Source organism: Alexandromys fortis, unplaced genomic scaffold (genome assembly GCF_014885135.2).
Source record: "Alexandromys fortis isolate MF-2015 unplaced genomic scaffold, M_Fortis_MF-2015_v1.1 scaffold_2_1_26212458, whole genome shotgun sequence".
Taxonomy (NCBI): domain Eukaryota; kingdom Metazoa; phylum Chordata; class Mammalia; order Rodentia; family Cricetidae; genus Alexandromys; species Alexandromys fortis.
Window position 1 is genome coordinate 17,730,989 of NW_026067930.1, and position 26,589 is coordinate 17,757,577.

At 43.2% G+C, this 26,589-nt stretch overlaps 1 protein-coding gene and 1 long non-coding RNA gene across 2 annotated transcripts in view; one reads left to right on the top strand and one right to left on the bottom strand.

Moving 5' to 3' along the window:
• Positions 1-15,046: 15,046 nt before the first annotated feature.
• Positions 15,047-24,043, bottom strand: LOC126503358 (uncharacterized). Its single transcript, XR_007592269.1, has 5 exons — positions 23,915-24,043; positions 22,347-23,509; positions 20,415-20,762; positions 18,054-18,438; positions 15,047-16,265 (listed from the first exon to the last, which is right to left on the bottom strand). It is a non-coding gene; the product is annotated as an uncharacterized lncRNA (long non-coding RNA).
• The window catches only part of Sntb1 (syntrophin beta 1), a 208,197-nt gene continuing 205,581 nt past the window's right edge, over positions 23,974-26,589 (top strand). The window contains exon 1 of the mRNA XM_050144972.1: positions 23,974-24,812. Within this exon, the coding sequence (XP_050000929.1) occupies positions 24,245-24,812 (568 nt within the window). The 5' untranslated portion in view covers positions 23,974-24,244. The remainder of the gene's footprint in view (positions 24,813-26,589) is intronic.

The following is a 26,589-nucleotide window of genomic DNA, read 5'->3' on the forward strand; positions in this document are numbered from 1 at the left end:
AGTTTCATCACATCAAAATAGAGGGATGCTAAGAAATAAGAATTGTATAAGGTGGAACGCACAAACTAAATGTTATGCAAAAATAGCATTTCTTTTGTATGCCTCTGTCTAATCTTGACAGGCTGGCAAAATATTCAGCCACCGGCATGATCAGGGACTCTTCTTATTTAGGACGACATTAAAGTAGGGGATAGTTAAGAACTATCGGAAAATAGGACAAAAATAAAAGCAACCAGATGGCCTTCTAACATTCAGATGATCACCAGAGGCTCAGCCTTGAATTCCAAGCCTGCAGTAATCCTTTTGTCCCCTTGCATTTTAGATTGGTTATCATCTTACCACTGATGAACTGGTGAGGTCTGGACTCTTCCTAAGACCAGGAACCTCTTCCTAAGACTAGGAAAGTTCATGATATAGCTCCCCCCATGAACTCTGAACTTTAGCATGTGTGTCCTTCCTTAAGAACAGCTCCAAAGCAGGAAATAGCAAACACAGATCTCTTTGGGTCTAGAGACACAAAAAAAAGTCTCTCTCCTTTCACCTATATTGGGGATCCTCTTCTTCGCCCTTCAAGCTTTTCCCCTTGGACATCACTTTTTTAAAAATATTTATTTGCTTATTTATTCATTATGTATACAATTTTCTGTCTGTGTGTATGCCTACAGGCCAGAAGATGGCTCAGTGGTTAAGAGCATTGCCTCATCTTCCAAAGGTCCTGAGTTCAATTCCCAGCAATCACATGGTGGACATCACTTTTTAAAGGCAGAAAGAGCCAATGGCTTCTGGGAAGATTTGATCCTAGAGAGAAGAATGGGAAATACAGAAAGTAAAAACACAAATGGCACCAATACTCTGTAACCAAGCAATTTAGTGGCTTCATGAGTGCTCTCAGTAGTACTAGAGTAATGAGCTGGAAGTGTACATTATAAAAATGAATTAATGGATGGATGAATGAATGGAGGCATACTCAACAAATTTTCATTGAGCCCTACTTTTGCAAAACTTTTTTGAAGTTGCAGGATCTCCATTTCGCCTTTTCTCAGGATACCTGTATAAATTGATATGTCAGTGTAAATGAATTATCAGTAAGTAAGCAGGCCTTGCAGTTACGGTTTGAACTCTTCAGAAAATCAGACCTGCAAGACATAAACCATGACATTGAAAACTTCATTTTAGCAAGTGTATTGACTTGGTTTTTCTCAACTTGATACAAGTTACGGTTATCTGATAAGAGGAAAACACAGGTGAGAAAATACCTCCATTAGCTTGACATGTAGGCAAACCTGTTGGTTGTTTTCTTAATTAATGATTGATGTGGGAGGACCCAGCCCACTGTGGGTGGTGCCACCCCTGAGCTTGTTGTCCTGAGATGTTTATGAAAACAGGTTGAGCAAAGCATGAGGAGCAAGCCCGCAGGCAGCACATCTCTGTGGTTTCTGCTTCAGTCTCTGTGTCCAGGTCCCGCTAGTGTTTCTTTCAGTGATCGACTTATAAACTACATGATAAAAATAAACCATTTCCTCCCCCAAGTTGCTTTGGGTCATGGTGTTTGATCACAACAATGGAAACTCCGTCTAAGCCAGCAAGCAAGAAGCCACAGGCCTGTCTTCTTTCTATCTCTTCATGAGGAACTTCTGCAGCAGCTAAGTTCCCTGCTGATTCTAATGTTAAAAGAAACCATGAATTACTGGAAGGACAAGAATTGCTGGCCAATCAGCATCCACCTAAATAAAAGCCAATGAAAAGACCAGAATGACTTTAGTCAAGGTTCTGACACCTTTATCACGTTACCTTGTTGACAGAACTTGCTTTGCACTGGGAATAATTATTCGTGTCATCTCTGTCATTCCTCCCTTTAAGCTTTCTTCAGTGTAAGAAAGTACATTTTTTTGAAAGTACATTCCTCGAAATGTACTTGGTATCTGTATTGATCAGGTTGGCTTTAACAGCAAACTTCAAAATATTAACTTTAAATATTGGCAGCAAGCACCTTTACCTCCCTGGACCGGCACCATGGGTCAGGGAGGTAAAGGTGCTTGTTGCCAATCCTGACATCCTGAATTTGATCCCTTGGACACATTTGGCTGAATGAAAGAATGGACCTCTGACCTCCAGATGTGCAATGAGGAACATGCACACACACACATACACGTGCACGCACACACAAACACATGAATAAATAAATATAATAAACGTGTCGTTCTCAGTCGCATTATGAATCAGTGGGAGGAGGCAAATGCAGCTAGATCCAGGTTACAGCTCCATTTCACACACTTTCTAATTTCAGGGGGGCTATGGAAAAAGGAAGAAGAAGAGAACTGATGCTGTCTGTCAGCTCCAATCAAATTCTCTTGCCTAAGACATGGCAAGTCATCAGACCTAAAGCCAGCGGGATGGACATGTGTGCTACCTTACATGGAGGAGCAAGGGGTCATTCTTTTCATGAGAATACAGTTTACCATAGATCCTCATCATAAATCCTCTATATTCCCCAACATCTTCTGCATTAACACAAACAACTTATCCTACAAATACATCTTCACTCCAAACTACTCCACTTCACCCCAAGATAGAAGAGATACCCACACTACCGTCTCTGTGCCTTCTTCAACATCCCACATTGTGACATTTCCCACTCTACTGACAAAACTTTGACAAGGTTGTTGCCAAGGTTACCAATCTCCATCTAGTTGCTAAGTGCAACAAGATCTTTTTCAGTCTTCATCTTCCTTGACCCTTCTCTTCCAGATACATTAAGTGACATTTGTACAGTAAGGCATATGTTGTCAGTGGGTGCCTCATTGTTTCCTGAGTACCCCAAGACAGCAAACAAGCTTACATGAATGTGTAAGAGAGGTGGCAGATGTCAACATAGAACATGGTAGATCCATAGCTGTGACCTACTATAGGGAACATCAGAAAATCTGAATGATATTGGGCAGACAGCTGATGTGGGATTCCCCTCTGGATGCTGTGGTTACCACTGATTAATAAAGAAACTGCTTTGGGCCTATAGCAGGGCAGAACAGAGGTAGGTGGGGAAAACTAAACTGGATTCTGGGAGAAAGAAGGCAGAGTCAGGAGGAGCCATGGAGCCGCTAGAGAGGAAAGGTGTGAGCCGCCAGCTGGAACCTGGGCTGTAAGCCACAAACCTTGTGGTAACATATAAAATATTAGAACTAGGTTAACCAAAAACATAAGAACTATCTAATAAGAAGCTAGAGCTAATAGGCCAAGCAGTAATTCAAATTATATAGTTCCTTATGGTGATTTCAGGAGTCTGGGCAACCAGGAACAAACAAGTGGTGTCTCCTCCTGTAAGAGAGTACATACTGGAGTACAACAGAAATGTGAATCGCTATCCTGAGCAGGCACTCTGGTCTCAATGTGACTGCTTCAGCCATATTTGCAATGATACCCCCCAAAAGTCAAACAGAAATGACATATGAATATCTGCCTTTCTACTTCTCTTCCTCTAACCCAGTTCCCCTGAGAGGTGACTGCCACCCCAGGGCACGCTGGCTGTAATGCTCATAATTCACCGCATAGGGTCCCATTGGTGCTCTCCTTTGCAAAAGCTGCTTCCCTATGTTATCCCATGATTACTGCACCTAATTTAACCTTCAGTAATCTATTGACATAGCATATGTTATCGGATTCCTTTCCTGAGTCTCCCTAAATTTATTCTTTACTTCGGATGTGAATTTCCATCTCCCTCCTTCTTACTGCCCTCTGGTGACTTCTTCTATAAACAGGGAGTCCACATGGAATCATCTCTATGAAAAATGATTGCTCTTACCTCTACCTGTTCTAGTCAGCGGTCAGCACTTACACCATTGCAGCATTTCCAGTAAGGACTGGCTGATGAAAGGATTAAACACAAGAACATTATGGGGCTTTCTTTTTCCATTTTTAACATATCATAAAAGTTTATTTTAACTAAATTGAAAACCAAAGTAAGAATTTAGAGAATACACATATCCAAATATACTCCTTGCTGCAATATATCAATAAATACTTTGTAGAGTATAAAAATAATTTGAGATGTGTTACAACCCACATGCCAAACACCCCAGCTCAGTGACACAGCACACTGCAGAATGTCAGTACTTTTCCTTACAGATTTACATGATTGATTGGGAACTGCGGCTTGCTGACACCCCCCCAGCATCCCCAGGGTATCACACCACATGCAGCTAGCTCAGGAAAAGAGCGACGCTAAAGGGGAACTGTGATTCCTACTGAACCCACATTGCTTTTCAATCATTGCCCTGAGTCCCTAAGTCAACAATATTTGTGTCTGTGGTGTGTGTAGCAGTGGTAATACAGAATGTTTTAACAACGTGTGTGTGTGTGTGTGTGTGTGTGTGTGTGTGTGTGTGTGTCTTCACACACCTATTATGTAGGATCTGGAATTTGGAAAGATAATGCCAATGTGCTTTGAGGAACAGGAAGACCTTCCCAATACTCCACATAAACTTTGAGGCTTAGCTAACTAAAGACACCACTGGTTTTCATGTGGAAACAACAGCTCTATGTATGACTCAGAGCCACGCCCTATGAGAAGCGTGTATGTGATGTTTGTATCTGTAGGGCCCATGGACTGAAGGGGACTGCCGCCCACTGTTGTTCTGCGTTTCCATCTGGAGGTCCTCCACTAGGCTCTCACTTCTTTCTTCACCCTCTATCCCTGGAGAGAAAGGACTTTTATACGGATTTGGAGAGAAAGGTTATCTCAGCTGTATCCCTTAAGAGTCCAAGGTAAACAGCCTAGGAAAGGGAGGCTCGTCTTTGTCAAGAATCCCAATGACAGAGTACAAAGATGAATCTGGTTTTAGAGTAAGTATTAGGATGTAATACCCTCCAACGTAGCATCGGGCGCTCTAAAACCCTCACACTACTATGGTTTGCTCCCCGATAAACACTATTAATGTAGATATCAGTGCCATTGCCCTTCCTCTCAAGAAAGCCATGAGTCCTAGTAGAATCCAAAAACAAAGAAACTTGGATAAAATATCATATGGTAAGTAAGTAAAGACTGGGTTAAACTCTCGGGTACTAGGTGGAAACCGCAGACTGACATTTCCTTAAACTTGAGAAGTTCAGGAGAGGCAGAGACAGCAAGGTCAGTGTTAAATGGCACAGTCCGGATGACAAAACAGTAAACAATAGTTACCATTCATTGATGAATCGTGCTCCAGGATTTATGATAGGTGCTTTACATCAGTAATCCTTCATAATAAGAGTCTGAGCAGCACATTGCTGTTTGCACTGGACAATGAGGAAATGGAGACTCAAAGATTATGCTTGTAGACTTCATAAATTTTTAAATATGAGGAGGAGGCATTTTATTTAATTAGATTTTAATCAAGCACATGAAATAGGGATTCGGCAACACGTTTTTTTATATAGAGCTGGGTAAGTGTTCAGGGCTTTACGAAACCCATGCTTCAGTTGGAACTACTTTGAGCAGAGCCGTGTGATATGCAGAACTCAGTGACCAAAGCTGTGTGTTTCAATAACACTTTATTAACAAACACTGAAATCTGAATTTTGCTTCATCATCTTGAGTCATGAAACTTTTCTGCTCTGATTCTGTCTCAATCATGTGGAAATGTTAAGAGGCCTTAGGACATAGCTCAGTGGTGATAAACATTTGCCTAGCACACACAAGGTTCTACTTTCCAATCCGAGAGAGAGAGAGAGAGAGAGAGAGAGAGAGAGAGAGAGAGAGAGAGAGAGAGATCTATGCCCATGACTACAAAAAGAGCCTGTATGCAAACAGGTGATGCAAGCAGGTGGTTGACCCCATTGGTCCCATGGACCAATAGCCAACCCCTGTTTTCAGTCATGTTACATGCAAACTCCCGATTCTTTCTTGTAGTTTTCTACTGTGAGGCCCTGTCATAGCTGGGCTATTCGTTGGCACTATTTTGTCTTTTTTTAAAGTCCAAGTTGCTGGTTATTCCTTGACATTTTCTAAGGTAGACAAAATTTCTCACCTTCTCAGATTGCCACTTACCTGACAGTAAGAACACTGCAGTACCTTAAAGGGGTGCCAATTAAAACCCAGGACAGTCTATCTGCTCTTTGGAAACCCAAAACTGCTTGATGGAAATTTATTTCTTTTTTTTTTCATTCAGCCTTGAACTCTGGTTACTTTTCATTATGTTATTCCCTTGCTGCCCTCTGGCACATCTCTGAGTTAAGGAGTTCATTCCGTTCTAAATCTAGATTAGAAAACTGGTAATAAGCAAACTGATTGCTTCAGAAGCTTCGGCTGTTTACGCGTGGAGGGACAAGGTGAGTGCTAGAATATTCTTTCCTTTTGACTGTGAGAAGATAACAGCTTTTGCAGAAATTATATTGTATAAGTCTTCTTGTACACAAGCTCTAACAAGATCGCCAGCATTCACATCTGACCCTTGTAAAAGAAAAAAAAAACGTGACAAGTGTGATTATTTCCTAGGATTTCCATCCTTTCTTAGAGTCCTTTATGCCTGCTGAGCATCTAAGTACCTGACTTGGACCCTTAGGCACCTGCAGTCCTCAGATGCTCTTTGTCAACTATTTGGATCAAAGCTCCAGCTAAAATGACCTTCAACATTGTGCGTCTGTAGAATAAGAACTCTTTCCTTTACCACCCCCAGGACTGGGTAATGGTTTTGGAGAACTGCTCCTTGCATACTCTAAAACCCATGTTCCCCATTTTCCTTCGTAATGGAACATTAAATCATTACCCAGGCCAATGAGTGTCTAAAGACAATTTCCCCAACTTCCTTACTTGCCAGTACCCGTTGCTGTAAGTGAATGGTGCTACCTAAAGGGCTATGGAGATGACCACAGAGCAGCTTTCATTGTCTTTAAAGATGGTTTCATGTGACCCAGTTTGCCTCATTAGGTAGCTTAATTGAGTGAGCCTTGAACTCACGATTCTGCACCTCTGCATTTTGTGACTAACAGCTTGTACTATCATGCCAGGCTTAAGCAGTTCAAAGAAGCATGCTTAAGTACCTAGAATTCAAACACTCTTGCCCCTCTCTTTGCCCAGGTCTCTTTGAAATGAGGATGTTCTACCCAGAGCTCCAATGGTTGCCCCAACCATGAAGATGAAGACCACACTGAAGGAATGAGTTGGAAGAAATACTGGTACATGGTTTCATGCAGTCCAAATTAGTTTGTCAATATTTCTAGATTTTTTTGACATGAGCAAAAATGCATTTATCTTATTTAAAGTATTATTTTACTGAATCCTTATGATAAAGTTCCCCATAACTCTTTTGTTGTTGGTTTTTTGTTTTGTTTTGTTTTCAAGACAGGGTTTCTCTATAGCTTTGGAGCCTGTCCTAGAACTAGATCTTGTAGACCAGGCTGGCCTCAAACTCACAGAGCTCTGCCTATCTCTGCCTCCCAAATGCTGGGATTAAAGGCATGCGCCACCACTGCCCAGCTCTCTCCATAACTCTTGACTAACACACTCATGAAGTTAGTCAAAATCATGTGTGGAAAACTGTTGCCTTTCTTCCTTGCAGGGCAGTTCCGTTCAGGTAACCGCCAGATATTCTGTGCCTGGCAAGTGTGTACACAGGAACATTCAAGGCTGTGATGGCAATTCACTGGCTCTGAGCTGAAGTGACCACATCAGTTCTCATTCCACCTCTGATTTTGCAGCCTTCCACCTTCCTTTTAGAGATGAGGTAGGATGGGGGTGAAGTGCAGAGGTCTTGACCCACACCTAAACAGACATGGCCAGCTCTGTGTCTTAGAAAAAGTTGACCTCTGAGTCACAGAGCCTAAAACTAAGGTGGTTGTGTAAACAGTAACCACCTGGCATAGTTACTTTCAGAATTAAATAACTTACTATATGGAACATGACTATAACTTGTTTAGCACGAGGAAAGGCCATACAGGTGTCTACTATTATTGTTAAGGATATTGCTGGGACCATTGATTGTTAAAGTCTGTTGCTGATAGCAGTTCCTAGTATCAGGTCTTGTTTTCGTTTGTTTGATTTTTGATTTAACTCAATATTGTCAGTATTCTTGATATTTAGAATTTATGTTGATAGTGCTTCCTAGCATGGAGCTGTTTTTGTTCATTTAACTCACTTATTAGTTAATTTAAATATTTTAGGGTCTAAAGAGACAGCTCAGTTGGGGAAGAATTGTCATACCCTATTTTTTAAAAATACAACAAAACTGGGCATGGTAGCCATCACACACAGTTTCATTGGTGAGGCAGCAGAGGCAGGTCAAACCCTGGGGCTTGCTAACTAACCAGTCTACTTGGTCAGTGAAAGACCGTCTCAAAGAAAAGGAAAGGCAGACAGTACCTCAAGAGCCACACCATCAGTTGTCCATTGGCATTTTCACTACTGAAAAACTTCAAATTCTAAGTCAGTAAAGTGAAAAAGCCAAAATTCCCTCCCCATACTGCATAGCCATCCCTTCAGGAATTCCATACGTGAAGAGATAATATAGAGGCAGATGAATAGAAACACATACATGAATGCCTATATCATCTGTTATTTTATGCAAAAAAAATCTCTTACAACTTCTAAACTTCATCTGCTTAGTTTTTGCTATTATTTAGTACATATTAATATATGCTAGGTATTATTTCCTTATGTATGCAACACACTTGATAGGATATGTTAGTAATTATTGTTGTGGAAGAGGGTTTGTGATTTAATTTTTTCATATACAACTTAAAAGTCTTTATCTATCATGGACACATAAATTGTTTCCAGGTTTTTATTAATACAGAAAATCGCAAAGAATTTCCTTGCCTAGTATTTTTGTGCTTTTGTGTGAGTACATCTATCATCAAAACTCCCCAAAATAGAATAGCAAGGTCAAAGTGGATTTGCATTACAGATGTTGCTGACAAGTTCTTTCATGTGTGGTCCACTGATAGGAATGGGAATCCTATCTTTCCCCATTATCTGCAGGATTAGGTGTTATGAAACCTCCCAGGGATATTAAAAATAATGCTTTATTGTTTTAATTTTGAGTATGAGTGAAGCCGAGACCCATTTGGAAATGTACCAGGCCTTTTTATTTCTTTTTCCGTGGGTTGTCTTTGGTTTATGTCTTTTCCATATTTGAATCTTGCCGTTTGTCTGAGGCTTCTAGATTGCTTTGCCCTGGCCTGCCTCACCTGCTGCTGTAATCCATTTCCCTTCTGATATCAACCATTTCTGATGTGAACCTTTTTGTTATCACCAAGGCCTGTGCGTATTCAGCTCTAGAGGCACGTTCTAAGGAGCTGTAGCGTGGAGGTCTAAGCACACACATCCAGACACAACCCTGCTTTTACTGCCCAAGGCTTCAGGATGAGGCAGGGCAATTGCTCATCCCACTGGCATGGGACCCCACCAGAGGTCCACATTTTGTAACAGTATAATGTGCTCCAGTCACATCTCAACTGGTACCGTGTATTGTTCACAAGACCAACGCTGACTGTTTCCCCAGAGCTCCTATCAACACCTCCCAGCCTAAACTGCAGCTCATGCATGCAGAAGCAAGGAGAGAGGAAGTGGAGCCCAGAAGGGTGTGTTCTAACTCCAAGTCCACCGTCTCGTACTGTCAGACCTTGGACTTAAATCTTTGATCTTCCATTTCTGCGCGTGTGAAACCAAGGAAGGTCAAATCTTTTGTAACGATCAGAGTTACTATGATGGCTCAAGGACACAGTATGTCGTGAAATACTTTATTATCTGTGAAGTGTTGACCAACTGGTAGCACTGATGCCATGTGTGACTATAGTTCAGTAATAACATTCCTGCCAATAGCAATAGCTATTTTTGTTATTTGTAGTGCTAAGGATTGAATCTAGGGTCTTCTAAGCAGTCACTCTACCACTGTGAATGTTCCCAGGCTTCCAATTTTATTGAGATACAGCCTTACTAAATCGTACTAGTTGGTCCTTGAAATTGTTATATAGCCCAGAAAATCCTCCAATTTGTGAACGTCCTGCCTCAGATTTCTGAGAAGAAAGATTACTGCACTCAGTTGAAACACTGTTATCTTATACATACATACATAAACATTCACACTCACATAAATATTATATGTAATGTTATGAATATACATGGATATACATATATTACATGCACATGTGTATATATTATATGTATAATATTATATATGTATATATATATATAATTACCCAGGATTTGAGTCAATACCTTTCCTAAACAACAAGTTTTTCATGTAATCACACACACACACTCACACACAACACATGCACACATACACACATATACATATACGAACAATGTTTTTTGTCTCTCCCTCATTGACGTTCATGGAGGCACCTCTAAAATACATTTATAATAGAACAATTAGAGTTTCCCTTCAGATCCTGTTTTTGGAGCAAGGAAAGAACATCAGCCCCCACATTGCTTTGCAAAGAGTAGCAAAGAATTCATGGGCCAATTTCAAAGGCTGACTTTGACCACACACAAAAGAGCAGGTCAGATGCAGCCGAAAACACCTATGAAGAAAACAACATTGTAGATGAAAGTGTCCCATGGCACCTGGTTCCAATTATGATGTGCCTGTCAAGCCGCCTTCTAAATAGCTATATTTAGGCACACGGAATGCGGCTCTCAGCTTTGTGCAGAGAAGATTCTTTTAGCAGTGGCCGGTGGTGACTACAGAAGCTTATAATTAGTCCATAAATGATGGTGGAACTTGCACCATTGGGACATCTATAATATCCACTCCAAGGCTCAGGAAGCATCACAAAAGAGTTAGTAGAAATGGTCAGGGGTGGTATGGACCGTTGACTTCCAGGCGCAGCATGGCTGTTGCACACTTGAACTTACAGCAGCTATGAGACTTGCACGAGATTGCATCTATTAACACCCTGTCGTGGTAGCATCAGAATCTCATCAGTCTCCACACCTATAGCAGATTAACAGTTGATAGGAAGCGAAGAGACATTTTCTTCAGTGGTGTAACAACTAACAATGGGCACACAATCTTGTAAACAAACCCCCACCTATGTTCCCATAAAATACCCCAAAAGAAACACATAGAGTCTCTCACACACAGGGCCGGGTAGGGCAGAGACATAAAAGTAGAAGGGGACTGGTTAGAAATGAGAGTTTTTCAGGAGCCTGAGGACAACAGATAAGGTAATGGAGGCAGCAGAAACTGATCAAAATAGCCCTGTAGCCCTGTTAAAAATAAGTCCCTTGATAAGAAATTTTTGTTCCTTTATTCTGCCTTGTGCCTCAGTTTTCTAGTCTAAAGGGTGGGGAGGATACCCATCACTCATCCATCACGAAGTCACTTGAGAATGAAGGAAGGTTTTACTCCCTGCATCCCTGAAGCCTCCTTCACAGGCATTGTTGGTCTGGGAATTGGAGACTTAGCCTTGCTTGCACCTGATTAGTTTCTTACCCTCCCCCGCCCCAAAGAAACCAGAAGGTAAATTTTTAGGTAAGATCTCTCGTTTTTTTTAAATACATTCATTGAATAAAATCTCGTTGGTAACAAGATTCCAATTCCTTTTTCAAGAGCTTGTGCGAAGCCCTGTTCTGAAACAAGCGTGTCTAACACCCCAACTTTCGTCGACTGATGTTGCAACATCTTGATTTCCATCCATCCCAGGGAGTAAGCAAGAGCAGGCACCCAGGGAACACGGCAAAAGCAATAAATTCTCCTTCAGAACGAAGAAACCCAGTTCTAAATATAGCTCCCAGAGCATTGTGCATGCTGGCCAGCATGTCTGCAACTGCACTCGATGTTGCTTGGCCTCTCAGAGTGCCTTGGCTTTTCCACAGCATTAACCAATCAGTGCGCCATTACACACGTCATTCCCACCCAGCCCAGCCTCCTTAAAAAATCAGCCAGTCGGCACCAACCCAATCCAACCGTTTCGTCAAGTTCTAACTCAACTCCTCACATCTCTGACCCTGCCTTTGGACAGACTCCACGCTTCCCTATTTTCTGCACACTCAGGGGGCTCAGTTTCCACCACAGTGGGTCCCTGTGTGTGCTTAGTGATCCAGAAGGCTCAGGGAAACAACAGGACTTTGACATCTGGCAGAAGTCAGGTTGAATTCCAGCTCTGTCATTAGCAAGCTGTGACCTTGGGCAAGTTATTCAATAATTTCCTCCGGTGTGGAGTGAATAACCACATTGCCTTGGAGAGTGGTTGGAAGGACTAAATCACGTAAGCACAGCACTCGGCTCTGTGTTTGACACATGCTAGGAGACCTATTATTCTTCGTTTTCCTTCTACTTTCTGGGAGTTGTACATAATTCTTCTCTTATAAAATCCAAATTACACATCCCCGGAGAACAGAAACTCAGTTCTATGGGTTTTCTAATCTCATAAAAGCGTCTAGCCCGGACTGCTTACATATTAGTCAATAGTGGTTACCGAAATTATCGGAATGTTTACATAAAGCCAAGGGCAAAGGTGAGAAGGACACAAGAGTCAGAATTAAGAGTTGAATGGACATAACATCCTGCAAAGCTGCAATACTTCAAATACTCACATTTGACTCTGAAATCATGCGTTATTGTAGCCACGGTAAATTCCCACATCCTTTCTGAGCATCCTCTTACCAACACCTGACCCTCTGACCCAGTGTTCCAAAGGTCAATGAACAAGATCATCATGTTACTGTTAGACTGAGAGCATCTTCCAGAGCTGACATGATGTAAAATCACAGGACCCAAGACAGGCTGCATGATTTGAACGTTTTTAGATGTACCCAGGAAAGGGAAAAAGAGGGAGGCTGTTTCTCTTGGAAACTGCCCAATGCCAGAGCAGTTTAAGGGTTAGAAGCCTTGGGAGAGTTGTAACTTCTTATCCTCTCTGAGATGACCAAGTAATGACTGAGGGTCAAGCTGTACTTCCCAAGGCTGTTCAGAGCCAAGGTTCCATAGTCTCTAAATGTACAAATCCACCCTGTAAAATACTTAAACTAACACAAGCATTTACAATACGCAAAGCCTAGGCACTTACCCAGAAATCCTCTCCCCTGGATTGCCTACATCACAGGAAATAAAAAGCACAGTGAACTCAAAATCCTTATAGACTTGAGGAAAACCAAGCTTTATTATGTTCCGTAAATCCCATATTGGAAGCTGTTTAATAATGTCATGTTCGTTTATTTTGCTTGTGCTTACGGCTGGCTTGAGGAAGTACTTAGCTCTTGACAACTGAGAGTTCGGAAACTTTCTCCTAACAGTTTTATAAAAGAACTTGGCATATCAGGGCTACTTTGTCTAAACAGTTTACTTCTATCAAATGTGCGATCGTGGTGTAGGTTGAAACACCATACCACGGAGAAGGCCAGAAGGCCAGCTCGCAAGCTCCCCAAAGCACACCTTTGAGGTGTGCTGATTGTGTGAGGGGGGGGGGTGGGCATGCCTTAAAGCTCAGAAATATTGTCCTATCAGAACACAAAGTTGGATCATAGAGCCAAAGAGCGACTTAGGCTTATACCAGCTGCTGAAATCTAGATGGCAACTCGGTTACTTACATTTGTGTGTAAATCCACAAGCTAACAACAAAATCGCCTGCAACAGTCTTTTTATAGCATGCATGTCCTTGGTTTTATTTGTAGGGATGGATGATGGTTACCAAATTTGTCTTTATGATTTGAACAAAATTTCCAACTCTGGCTCTGTGCTTCCCTGAATGGCAACCCTACTGAAAGACGTTCAGCAGTGCTGTCCCTTACACAGCTGTGCATTCCAGCTGTGCACATCTCTCGCCATCCTGGCCTATTACCCAACACGGTAGTTAATTACCATGCAGCTCACATTAGTTGCTTTTGCAAGCGGAGACATACCTTCTCTAGTTGGGTCTCAACCAACCAAGCATGAATGAATACAAAGCTACAAGATCGATCATGTCAAGAGAGTTAAAGTCTCTTCCTTTTGAGATGAAAACTGAATAGTACACAATTATAAATGGAGTCTAGGGATATTTGTCTAACCCATATGTATATATAAATATGATGTAAAGCTCCCAGTTAGTCAGTCAGTCTATCATCATCATCCTTCCATCACCACCTTCTCAAAGAAAAATGAAAATGACATTAAGTTTGACAGAATTTCAAATTCTCTGATTAACGGGGCTTTGTAACAGAATCTAAGTGGACAATTCTATTGGACAAGCAAAATGCTCTCTTTAAAAAAAGAAAAAATGAAAGATGTGAAGGAAGAAATATGGAAGGGGAGGGAGGGAGGGAGGGAGGGAGGGAGGGAGGGAGAGAGGGAGGGAGGGAAGAAGAAAGGGACAAAACATTCAACACAAAAATACAAATTTGTCTGTAACTAGACTCTCTGGAACAAAAATAAAAGGCAGTAAAGTGCTTTTGCATTCTTACTAAGAATGTGCCTGAAATCTAAAGTTGTTTTTGCTTGTGTGAACTAATGCCAGCAATTCAGAGAGAAGCAACCACAGTTTGCTATCTTTCGGAAGGCCTAGGGGACAGGGTACAAAGGAATATGTGAAGTGTGTGACTGAGTTACAGTAAAGTTTTATGTGGGTGATCAGACAGTGGGTCCAAGGGGCATAGTTTACCAATTCTTTTTATTTTTAAAGGAGTTTTTCAAGTTTTAAATTTATTTTTTAAAATGTTTATGTTAATCTGGCCTTTCTTTGACATGCTAATTTTGTTGGTAAACTCTGCATTTCCATGATCTTCCTGTGAACAGGATCATTTAAAGCTCTTGAGTGAGTCTCATAGTTCTGTATTAGCCTCAGCTATATTTGGAAAAACATAATAAGCCTACAGAATGTTGGAAGATATATTTACATTTTATTAGAGTTTCATGTTGCTCATTCTACCACAATGGCTTTGTGGCTGTCTCTTGCTCTTTCTTTCTGTCTGTATTTGAAAGTCAGTTCTTCGTTTGCCACATTTTCATGATAGTTCTCTTTTTTTTATTTAAAAGTCACTTATAGATATCATGGAACCCCTGAAAACATCAATACACATTTTATAAGAACAAAGACTTCCATGAACACAACATTCATTGTCACATCTAAGGAATTTAATGGATTTGTATGCAATTATATTATCAAGCTATAACTTATATTTAAGTTTTTAATGTGCAAATACACCAGTGTAAAAACTTTGAGATTTCCTCATGATGACCAAAGATTTCGGATTTTATTTGGGTTTGTGTTTCTAGTTTTCTTAAATATAGAACAATTCTATCTTGCTTTTTGCTTTCCAAGACAACATACTGAAAGAAATCAATGCCTCTGACTTGATAGAATTGTCTCACAATCTGAATCTGTCTTTGCAGACTATAGCAGCTAGATCAAGACTGCCTTTAGGACACTCTACACACTTCGGATTTGCTGTTTCCTATAAACAACACACATTGCAAAGGTATTTTGAGCTTTCTTAATAGTTTTTGTTTTTGTTAGTATTGCTGTGGGAAAGTAATTATAATAATATTTTTTATTCTGTAGATTAAGCAAGATGAATAAGTTGGTTAACATGTTGAAAACATGTCTTGCATGTTGGGGGATACAGATATGTTAAAGGAAAGGTAAAGATGCGTCTTGTGTTGCTGTTTTGAACAGATCCCCTTTCTTCTGTTGTTCAACATATTTCTATCAGGGCTGACAGGAAATGGAATCTGCTTTGGATTTTTTTTTTCTTCTGATAAAGGACTTTCGTTCGCTCTGATTTGCTTTGCCCCTTCTCCAGCAGCTGAGGTTTCCAGGCAGTAGATTCCTTTTTGGAACTTAGTCAGGTATATACTGTTTATAAAAAAACAATGTCCTGTGATACATCAGGGAGCCTTGATTTTCATTTCATACACATTTGACCTTTATCTTTAAATGTGTCCCCTGCCTCTAGGTGACCATAGTTGACAGTCACCTGGAGATCTTTCCCTGTAATGCTAGTGCAATTATAGTTAGAAGCAATGAAAAACTAAGCATATCATTGAAAGTTTCTCTCCCCTCATTTTGGTTTGATGTCATGTGCTTTTCAAACGCCGTCTTTTGAGTTTGGCTCCCCTTTCACCACGACCCAGGAAGTGTTATCGTTAGTGGAATTTCTGCCATGGTCGTGCTTGACTCTAAACAAGATATTTTCTTCATCTGGACAGCTATGCCGCTTGCTTAGCGTCTATGCCCATGAAAAGGTCATTTGTAAAGAACAAATTTGTTTTTCACAATTCTCGAGACTGGGAAGTCCAAGAGTGAGGATCTGGCACGTTTCCAAGATAGTTTCTTGGTGTTGAGTTCTCCGACCAGGACAAACAATGTCCCTACAGGGAAGAAAAAAAAAAGACCTTTGTAATTCCATCCAGCCTTTTTGTAAGTTTGCACACTATATCATAAAGGCTTAACCCCATTTCCCCAAACTTGTGTCTTTCTCACACACAAACTACATTCATGCCATTAGGATATCTCCCCAAATTTGAACTCCCTTCAGCATCTTCAAAAACCTCATCTGAATTTGGTATGAGTGTCACTCAGCATGTGTTTCAGACTACAGCAATTGATATCCAGCTGAAGATGTGTGAGATCAAGTGTTTGCTCCCAAATACAATGATGAGCCACACATATGACAGGCGTTTGTGTCCCAAAGGGAAAGCTAGAGAAGAAGAAAGTGGTACAAGGCTCCAAGGGTATCTAGAACATAACAGAGCACACTTTTAACCTCAAGGCTTTAGCACAACCGCCCTTCAGACATGCTAAGATGGTTTTTCAGTCTGGAAGGCTCCAGAAACCCTCATTCCCATCCATGCCTTCACAAGGCTTAGCCTTAGCAGCTCTCTGGGATTGGAGTCCCATCTGCAGTTAACCCACACTGGGGTTGCACATTTGTCCATAGTTCTGGCTGTCCTGGGACTCAATATGTAAACCAGGCCTGTCTGGAACTCACAGAGATCCTCCTGTCTCTGCCTCCCAAGTGCTGGGATTAAAGCGTGCACCACCACCGGCCATGTTATAGAACAAAAATTTACTACCCTCGGTTTTGGATATTAGAAAATAGGACATCAGGGAACTGAGAGGATTAGTTCCTGTTGATGTCTTCACCTCTCCAAGGTAGCTTGTGGCTGGGTCCTTCAAAGAAAAGAAACACTATATCCTGGCCGGACAGAAGGGACAGAGAGATGAACACTCTGTTATCACTCAGTAAAGAGATGAAAGTTTCCATCCTAGAAACAGAGATGACATCTTCAGAGCAGATATCAAATCTGCCAATGACTTCACTCTGGACTAGTTTGTCTACTTACAGGTTACCGGTCCTATTGTGAGGCCTCCACCCATTTCTGAAAGGCCCTAGCTCTTAAGCCTGCCACATTGGATCATAAATTCTAGCACATCAATTTTGGAGAGACACAAACATTCAACTGATAGCAAATAACTAAATGCCCTTATGCAGGCCGTCAAAAATCTAAATGCTTCTTTGCCACCACCGATTGTAAATTCCAATGTTCCCTAAAACATGACTGAGCTAATGGAAGCCTCACTACCTACTGGCAAATTCCATCGCCATTTGGAACACCTATGCCCATTAGCATATTGCAAACTTTACAAGCACAAGTTTTGAAAGTGAAACAAATGTAGAAACTAGACCTATGTTTGAACATTTGAACACCACTTCAAATACTTGCAAGACTTGTAACTCGGGGGAGTTCAACAATCTTGTCTGTAATATGGGAATAATATTACTTATTCATATAGTAACTGCCTAGAATAAATAGTATATATTTTTTAATAAATAGTATATATTGTCTACACAAAGTTCAGTCATGTCAATATTTAATAAATGGTAATTAAACTTTCACTGGACTCTTCTCTACCAGGTTCTTTGTCCAATCAACTATCACACACTGCTCAAACTGTTTAACTTTTCTTTTTTCCTTTCATACAAATGCTAATTCTTAGCTCTTCTACCTGGACTGCAAGAGTCTCAAGCATGGTCTTTTCATTTCACTCCATATTTGCTTTCCTATTTGGGTTTCTATTGTATGCAAGAAATCACAAGAAAGTCCTTCAGCCTTTCAGGGTCACTCATGTTTTTATCACATGTTTGTTTGCCTCACCTGTTCCTGTGAGTTCCAGAAGTGAATGGCTTCCCATAACTTAGATAAGTTCTGCAGTGGGCTCCCAATCTTTCTATGGTGAATGGTTAACATTTGGGTTATCTGAATCTTCTGGGAATTTCCATTAACGTTTCCAGACTGAGGTTTGTTGTAGGCAATCAACCAGGGAGAGCAAGAAGGTAGATCGAATGGTAGACGATGGAAGGAGGAGAGGAGAAATCCCAAAGACGTTTCAGGTAGAGCCACAGTGATGGACTCAGGGCTCAGCACTGGGATAGAAGGCTCTGGACACATGATCACCGTGAGGGACTCTGAGCTCAGCACTGAGTTAACAGTGGGATGTTGTCTGGGAGGAAACCGTGCAGGAAGGAGTGGCTTGGGTGAGCTATAAACAGAAATAGGCGATCAGGCTGGGAGGCAGAGTGAGGAAGGAAGTTTGCTGTTTCTCGTGTATTGAGGGCGGGTTATACAGAAATGTCTCCATAAAGAAAGTGAAGATGATGGAGAAAGAAGTCAGACATGGGTCTCTCTCAGGCAAAAACACCTCCTTCCCCCAGTGCAAAGTTTGCTCTAGTAATGTAATAACCAATTTAGAACATGAGGGAGGGTTTAGAAGCATCCTGAAATAACTACTTCAAATTTTATCTCACGTTACTTTAAAGATGAATATGGTAGGGCTTGGATTTCTTACCCTTCCTGCTTCTCTCATATTTTCTTAGTTAATACTGTTAAAGTTTCTATTATGTGTTGCAATCTGATGCCTCTCAGGGTTTTATACATCCATAGTTTTACCACTGTGCTCAAGGGTCTTTAAAATAAAATCTAATGTCATCATTCTACAGTTTACAAACAAGATAAGAGGTACAACTATTAAGGAAAGGTGGATTTCATTAAAATGAAACACAAATTAAAATATTAATCGGAAGTGTGTTTTAATTATTCATTGTTACAGACAAGAAAGCAAAAACAGAATACAATAAGAGAAAAACAAACGAATAGCAAGGTACCTTGTAATGGTGCCTTGGGTGGTCCTGGGAAAAGATAGAAACACTAGGAGCAATCAAATAGCTCTCACTTGATTGACTGGTTGGCCGAGGGTCTGGGGAGTGGACTTTCTAGTTTGCCCAGGACCTGCCCAGGTATATGCAGGCATACGCAAGGAAGGGTGTCTCCAGATGCCTTTTAGATGATGAAGGACCTATTAGCCAACTGGGACACGCCAGAGGAGAAGCTGCCCTGCCTCCTGCTCATGCACCATTGCTGTCTTCATACTTCATCTTTGAAATGTGCATCACTAACCCAGACGGAAAGTTGGAATTGGGAAGCTGGCTGTTTTCACGCTAATTCACTCCAGCACCGCAGCAACCTGTTCTGTTCTCCCCATGTGCTGCATGTGTATGTCTTCCTGTCTTAATCATCTGTGCATCCCTGGGTGTGCTTGCCTCCAGCACCTGCCTTAGATCTTCACAAAAGCTGGTACCCAGTGTTTAGTTGATATGTGTTTGCTGGGCTGGCTCACTTCAGGGGGGTGGGTGCACTTTGAAACCCCCTGTTCCTCTTTCATCCTTTCCCCTAATATGACCTCATAAATCAAAGTGCTTTGCTATTATTTCACTGTCTACTTTGTATCTGCTCTCTGTTCATTGGAAAATACATGCAAAAAAGGGAAAAGGAAAAGAAAAGGAAGAAAGACCCTAAAAATTCTTAGTGCTATTCTTTAGAAAATGATGTCAAACGTACAGACTTTTTCCAATTCCAAACACTGGAATATTGTTTTCTGATAAGTAGACATTCATGTAATATGAAACTAATATAACATTTGAAATCAGGACTGCTTGCTCCTTCATTTGAAAACACATCTTTCTTGATGTTCAAAAATGACAAGGAAGGTAGTCTGTACTGCAGTCCTCCTTGGTCCTCTGGAATCGGGTTCATCTTCTCCTCTCTTTTGTCTCTTTCTCCATTGAGTGGTCACAGCCATGCTGCTCACCTTTTGGTCACTAGAACTAGACAAGCCTGGCCTTCCCTCAGTCACCCTACACTAACCGTTGCTTCTCCCCGGCAACCTCCTTTGGATCTTTGCGAGCTCGAGGCTCCCCTTTCCTCATTCCCTTCCCCTCACCCTCACTGTTTTCATACGTTATCTCTGAAAGGTAAATCTCTAACCTAGCCCTGAGACTCGGAACCTGGAGGCCAGATGCTTTCACACTCATTCACTCTCAGCACCACGGCAAACCTGTTCTCTGTCCAAATCCCACCTTCTCCCCAAGGACCTCGGTGATAGCCTCCATCTTATCTCCACAGACCTTTGCCCCAGGCGCTCTTCACTTTCCTACCTTGCTGCTTCTCCCGCTGCCTTACCTCTCTGTGGAATTTATGTTTAGAGTCTGTCCCTACTCCGACTGGGTCACTCACTACCGTCAAAGTTTCCTAGGGCTGGCCTTTGTCAGTTGTATTCCTTCAATATCCGTGCGCCACAACAGCAACTGGGACAGTGTAGGTGCACTCAAATCTGTGCAGTCAGTAAATGGCCACGGCTTACTGGCCACATGCTGATGCTCCGTCATGCATCCTGCATCTCTGGAACAGAGGACCATGTGACTCCCTCTGGCAGTTTTACAGCCACTCATCCTCCAGATCCATGCACATCCCAAGGGAAACAGGAACTGAGAAACCACCCTTGGGGCTGGATGGAAAATGGCAGTCAGTCTATAGGGGAGAAAGAATAAACAGAACATGGGAAAGTATAGTGTGAATGAAGTCTTATTTTTCAGGGATGAGGGCAGGCTTCAGGTGCCTTTTGAAGAATAATGACCTTGAGGACCAATAATTAGACTCGGCTTTGCTACACACTCACTCTACAGCCTTGTGCCTCAAATGCTGAACCTATAAAGTGGCCTTTCCAGTGGCCATTGTTTTTAAAAGGGGTAACCTCTAGGGGTCTGATTTAACTGAAATCTAGAATGTCTCATGCTCCTATGGGAAGGCGGCAGAATCTTTGAGGGTCTCTCACTGTACTGAGAGGTCATCAAGCCATTCTGTCTAGTCCTGGAAGGGGACAGTGAGCCCCAAACTGTTCTTTCTGCCCTTGCCTCGCTGGCCATGAGGTGAACAGTCTTGGTTCATATGTCCAGCCTCTCCAGAAATACGAAGCAACAGAGTCAAAACTGGGACTTGTGACCTCAGAGCCACGAGTCAAAATTAGCCTTGACTTTTAAGAAGCTGATTGATCTCAGGTGTTTGCAACGATAGAAAATTAACACAGGGGCCGTGGGGGAAGGGATTTTCTGCCCCACTTATGAAGATTATAAAATTCCACTTGACCCTTCCCACTGAAAAATATCAAGGTGGATAAAACGTTGAGAATCAGCACTGATAAAAAGTCAGATGCGTGGCATTGTCTGAATGAAAAAGTCAGGCTTCTCAGCTAGCGAGACCACAGACAGTGGCCATTTTCAAGTATCGCCATGTATAAATAAAAAGAAAAAAAAAACTTTATCAACTGGAGATAGGCAAGGTGCCCTCTAAGCTTGTGAAGAAAGAAATGTCGGAAGGAAATACCAGTTCTATCTCCTAGCAAAGGGCAGGGCCTTCACCTGAGAGTTGTCCCTCCCCAGTGGAAAAAGAAGAGGCTGCCTTCAGATGAGCGCTGGGGCTGTAGCTGCTAGGCTATATTTTGAACAGAGGTATGACAATGGTTAAACTTCAAGTCCTGCCTGCCATGTACTAATTACATGAACCAGGTCGGTTAGTAAACCTGGGCCTCCACTTCTTCACCTGTAATAAGAGGGATCATTACCAAAATGGCCCTCAAGTAGTGCCCAGAGGACTGGGTTAATATGTGCAAAGTACTTAAGGACAGGGACCGTAATTACAATCCCACTAGCAAAGCCACATGCATGCCTCTGGCCTTGCGCTATTCAATATTTGTCCCCTTTCATTCTGATGCAACTTTAAACCAGGACCGGATTTTCTTTCCGTGTAAGTCTGCTCACACAGAAGAAAACATGCTCAGCATAGAGAGCCGCAGGAGGGTCCATCCCACGGCCTGCCATGTCTAATGGGTCACGTCAATGACTTTGGGGTGTGGCTGGCATTCCTCCGCTGCTGGGTAGCAGAGACTAGGCACTGGTATGCTGGTTGGAGAATTTCTGGGCCGGGGACTGGCTGGTTTTGTTTCATCATCTGTACATTGCGTTCTGGTACCTAGCCCAACCTTAGGTTTGTTGTTGTTGTTGTTTGTTTGGGTTTTGTTTTTGTTTGTGGCTTTGCAATTGAAAAGTAAACACTTACTGATCACGGGCCTGAGATCTCAGGCTCCGAAGCAGAAGGCCAGTTCACTGTCTGCTAGGTTTCTTCCCAATAGTGGTATCCTCTGTGTTAGCGCCCTCTCTGTCCCAATCTAACAGGAAGGACGGAAGAACCCCCAGCTGCTGTCTCTGCGTCCCTGTTGTGAGCAGGCTTGCATGAAAACATTAAAAACACCTTTTGGAATACAGCAGATTTAAAATTATAGGAGCAAGAGAGTTGAAAGTATCCATTCAAGGGCCGTCAGCGAGCCTCAGCAACTTGAATTCACGTTCTCAAGAAAGTCTCTTAAGTATTTTCCCTGAGTTCTGTGTCCCTGCCTGGGACTCCATAGGGGAATCCTGTGAATTTTTAAGTGGCACTCTGGAAGGGGCTGGAGCTGTTTGCTGCTGGTACCCTTCCGTGTGGTGAAGACATATATGCCCCCAAAGACCCACTTCCCCCTGGCATCTTGTTGAGTAGACTTCACCTTCCAGAATTGGCAGATTTATATATTTTTAATGCTTATGAAATCATATTTTATTTTATTCTTAGTTATTTAATTGATTTTTCTCCAGACCAATCACAGAGTTATATTTTTCTTTTGTTTTCCAGAGAATAGAGAGCGAGCAGGGGAAAGACAAGCAGGTCCAAAACTTAACACCCCTTAAACGAGTTGGGGGACCCGCTTAAGGTAGGGGAAGTACTTAAGAAGTTCCATAGTAAACGAACCCTGCAATGTCCCGCTATGGCTTGGGTTACAGTTACGGTAGCATTTCCTGGTTGGCCAAGGAAGAGAACCAAGAATTACAACGCTGTCACCTTGGGAACGTGCAGTTGAAGAGACACGCAAGCAATTTTCGGGGAACTTGGAGATGCAACCAAACCATTCTGAGTTTCTAAAGAAGACCCTTCCTGTATGGCATCTAAGAAAGAACAAGCGAGCCTCAACAAGCTTTGGGCTGGCACAGGAGGTTGAGATAGAGCCTTGTCCTGGAGATGAGGACCCCTGTCGCCAGTGCTCTGTCTTCAGATTCCGGCCCTGCATTGACTAATAGGACAGGGGTATGCAGGCTTAATGTGACTTCATGCTGTGTTCCTCTGACAGTTTCCCCCTGGCTTCTGGCCCAGCCTAGAACCTCTCCGCAGTTTCCTTCCTCCCCAGGGTCCTACAGGAAAGGAGAAATAAGCAAGAATTGAGTCGAGACTAGGAAGCTTCGGTTTGAGGAAGACTTGGATCTGTAAGTAGCTGAGTGAGGACTGAGTCAAGTTGGCTCAAGAGAATTGAGTGAGGGTACGGTACAGAGGCAGAACGCGCACCTCTTAAAGGTGAGTGTGGGGACCCATCGAGAAAGGCTGTTTCAGAAGAACGGGCTCGGGGGGGGGGGGGGGGGGGGGGGGGGCGAGGTGGGGGCCGCGACAGAGGGGCTAGTAGGTTGGGGGGGAACTGCAGTGAGGTACTACAGAGAACTGAGGCACCCAGGTCTGAGCCAGCGCGACGTGGGAGTGTGACGCTACCGTGGCCGAACAGGTGAGCGGCTGGGGCCCCGGGTCCCGCCCTTGCCTCCTCCTACCGATTCTCCACCGCACTTGGCGGCTCCGCGGCTCCTCTCCGGTTGGGGTTTGGCAACTAGCAGCTGGCTTTTTTCCCTCCTCCCCTGTCGAGGGCTCTCCTTCTTCTTTTAGGTTGCTCCACCCCGCCCAGGATCAAGCGAGGGGGAACCAGTTCAGCAGCTGCCAAGTGGCGCACAGCGCGGCCGCGAACACGGGAAGTGGAGTCCTGGGTGCGCGCTGCCGGGCGTTTGCTTCTCCCGCGCCCCAGCGACCTGCGTCCTCCCACTCGCACCCCTTCTCCACTTTTCCCCCCGTTTGCAATCACATGGCATTTTAAGAATGCTGGAAAGATGGCGGTAGCGGCGGCGGCTGTGGCTGCGCCGGCTGGCGGGGGAGGCGGCCGGGCGCAGCGGAGCGGACTGCTGGAAGTTTTGGTGCGGGATCGTTGGCATAAAGTTCTGGTGAACTTGAGCGAAGACGCCCTGGTGTTGAGCTGCGAGGAGGGCGCTGCGGCGTACAATGGCATAGGGACTGCCACCAATGGCTCGTTCTGCAGGGGCTCCGGGATAGGGCACCCGGCTACTGGTGTCACTCAAACCCCGGACTCTCCCGCCGGGGTCCGCACAGCCTTCACCGACCTCCCGGAGCAGGTGCCTGAGTCCATCTCAAACCAGAAGAGGGGCGTGAAGGTGCTGAAGCAGGAGCTGGGAGGGCTGGGCATCAGCATCAAAGGGGGCAAGGAAAATAAGATGCCCATACTCATCAGCAAGATCTTCAAGGGGCTGGCAGCGGATCAGACCCAAGCCCTGTATGTGGGCGATGCTATCCTGTCGGTGAACGGAGCAGACTTGCGGGACGCCACCCACGATGAAGCCGTGCAGGCGCTGAAGCGCGCAGGCAAGGAAGTACTGCTGGAAGGTAAGGGGTTAACGCAGTGCGGGCCTTACCCCGCAGCGTGAACCTTCCTCAACCCACCTTTACACTTACACACTTGCCAGTATTGCCTATGTTTTGCCAAAGCAGTGGCGGGCATGGACTTTTGACAACTTTTACCACCTGGGGGCAACTCATCTCCACCCTGGCTCTGCCCCAGGGTGATGTCCTAAAAGATTAGACTGTCTGCGTTTTCTTGGTTTGAATGGAGTGCTTTAGTACGTGGTGTTGGAAGCTTCGTACATATCGGTGCACGTGGTTTCAATTTGTTTTTGTTTTTGTTTTGTTTTTTTTTTAATCTTCGGACAACCCAAGTGCAGTGTAGAGTCTGGGGAGTGGAACTGGAAATGGAGTGTTAGACGGGAATTTGCCTCTGCCCACACGGTAAAGCAAGGCCACTGACTCATGGCATCTCTGGTACTTTTCTACTTCGGCAAAATTTTCACAGCCTGGGCAATCCAGTGGTGAAGATTTGAAAGGTAAAGAAACCGGAGAGAGGTGGCAGTATTTGAATGCTAACCTCAACCATCCTTCTCCATTTCCCTCCCCTCTGGCTCGAGAGTCCGTGAGGCTGTGCAGTTTTAAGTAGTGCCAAAGGCTGGGAAAGATGTGGCAGATTTAGGCACAAGTTCACTTCCCCAGCAGGGCGTTCAGCCGGTCAGTCCGGATTCCAGACTCCTCTGGGTGGAGAGCTGGTGAAGTGGGTTGTTTTGTTTTGTTTTTTTTTTTTAGATTTTTTTGTTTTGTTTTGTTTTGTTTTTCTGCTTGTGCCTCCCAGAATAGTGTGGAATTGACTCTGCATTTGTAAGCAGTAGTCCCTGCCCATGAACGCGAAGAACCTTAGAAACTATATCTGAAGATCTAGAGTCTTCACGCGCTAATCATCCAATGGACCAGAATAGGAAGTCCCAGTTTCCCTGCTGTGGCAATATGGGGGAAGAAGGAACTCTGCAGCCTCCTTCTCCCCAGAGCTCAGGTTTTCTGTCTCTGTAGCTCTTTGCATACTTTCACCTGTCCTAACACTGTGGAACAATTTTATCGATTTTTCTCAGTTTCATTTTAACAGACTGAGCTGTTTGGAGGTCTTTTACTTATGTAGAGGGCTCTCCAGAGCTTGGCGTGTCCAGCGGCATACATGCAGGAAGAGTTAATAAACATGCTCAGTGATTGAGACAGTCTTCCAACCTAGACTTTATAACACCGTGATTGACTTCAACCCTTAAACTAAGATGTAATGGTTCCCCGTTCACCCAACTGTGGTGCTGGTGTGTGACACTGGGTCACCAAAGACAGCTGATGCAGCTTCAAAGTGCTGTGGTGGTCTGCCTCCTGGCCTGAAACACCAAGAGGCTTTTGTTGTTGTTTGTTTCTTTGCCTAGAGGATTTGTGATGTCTTCATATTTAATTGCCACCTCCGATTCCAGAAAGTGGAAAGCTGTCTGGTTTGGCTTGATGATTAACATAAGCAAACAGGATAAAAAATTCTTGTTCAAGTGTTTTATTGGTTTGGGTGACAAGGGACAGGTAGGATCTGGGCAGAGTGTAATTTCGATTATAAGCTTCTGGTCACCTGTTTAGTTTGTGATCCTTACTGATAATATGGCGGGAGGAGGTGACGTATTTTACATCAGGCACTGCCCCTGAGTCCATCCCATTTTCCTGTCTTTGATTTCAATTTAATGAATAATAACTTGGCAAGGAGGTTAGAAGTGACTCTTTGGCCAGAAGAGGAAGAAGAAGTGACTCCTGGAGTTGAAAATAA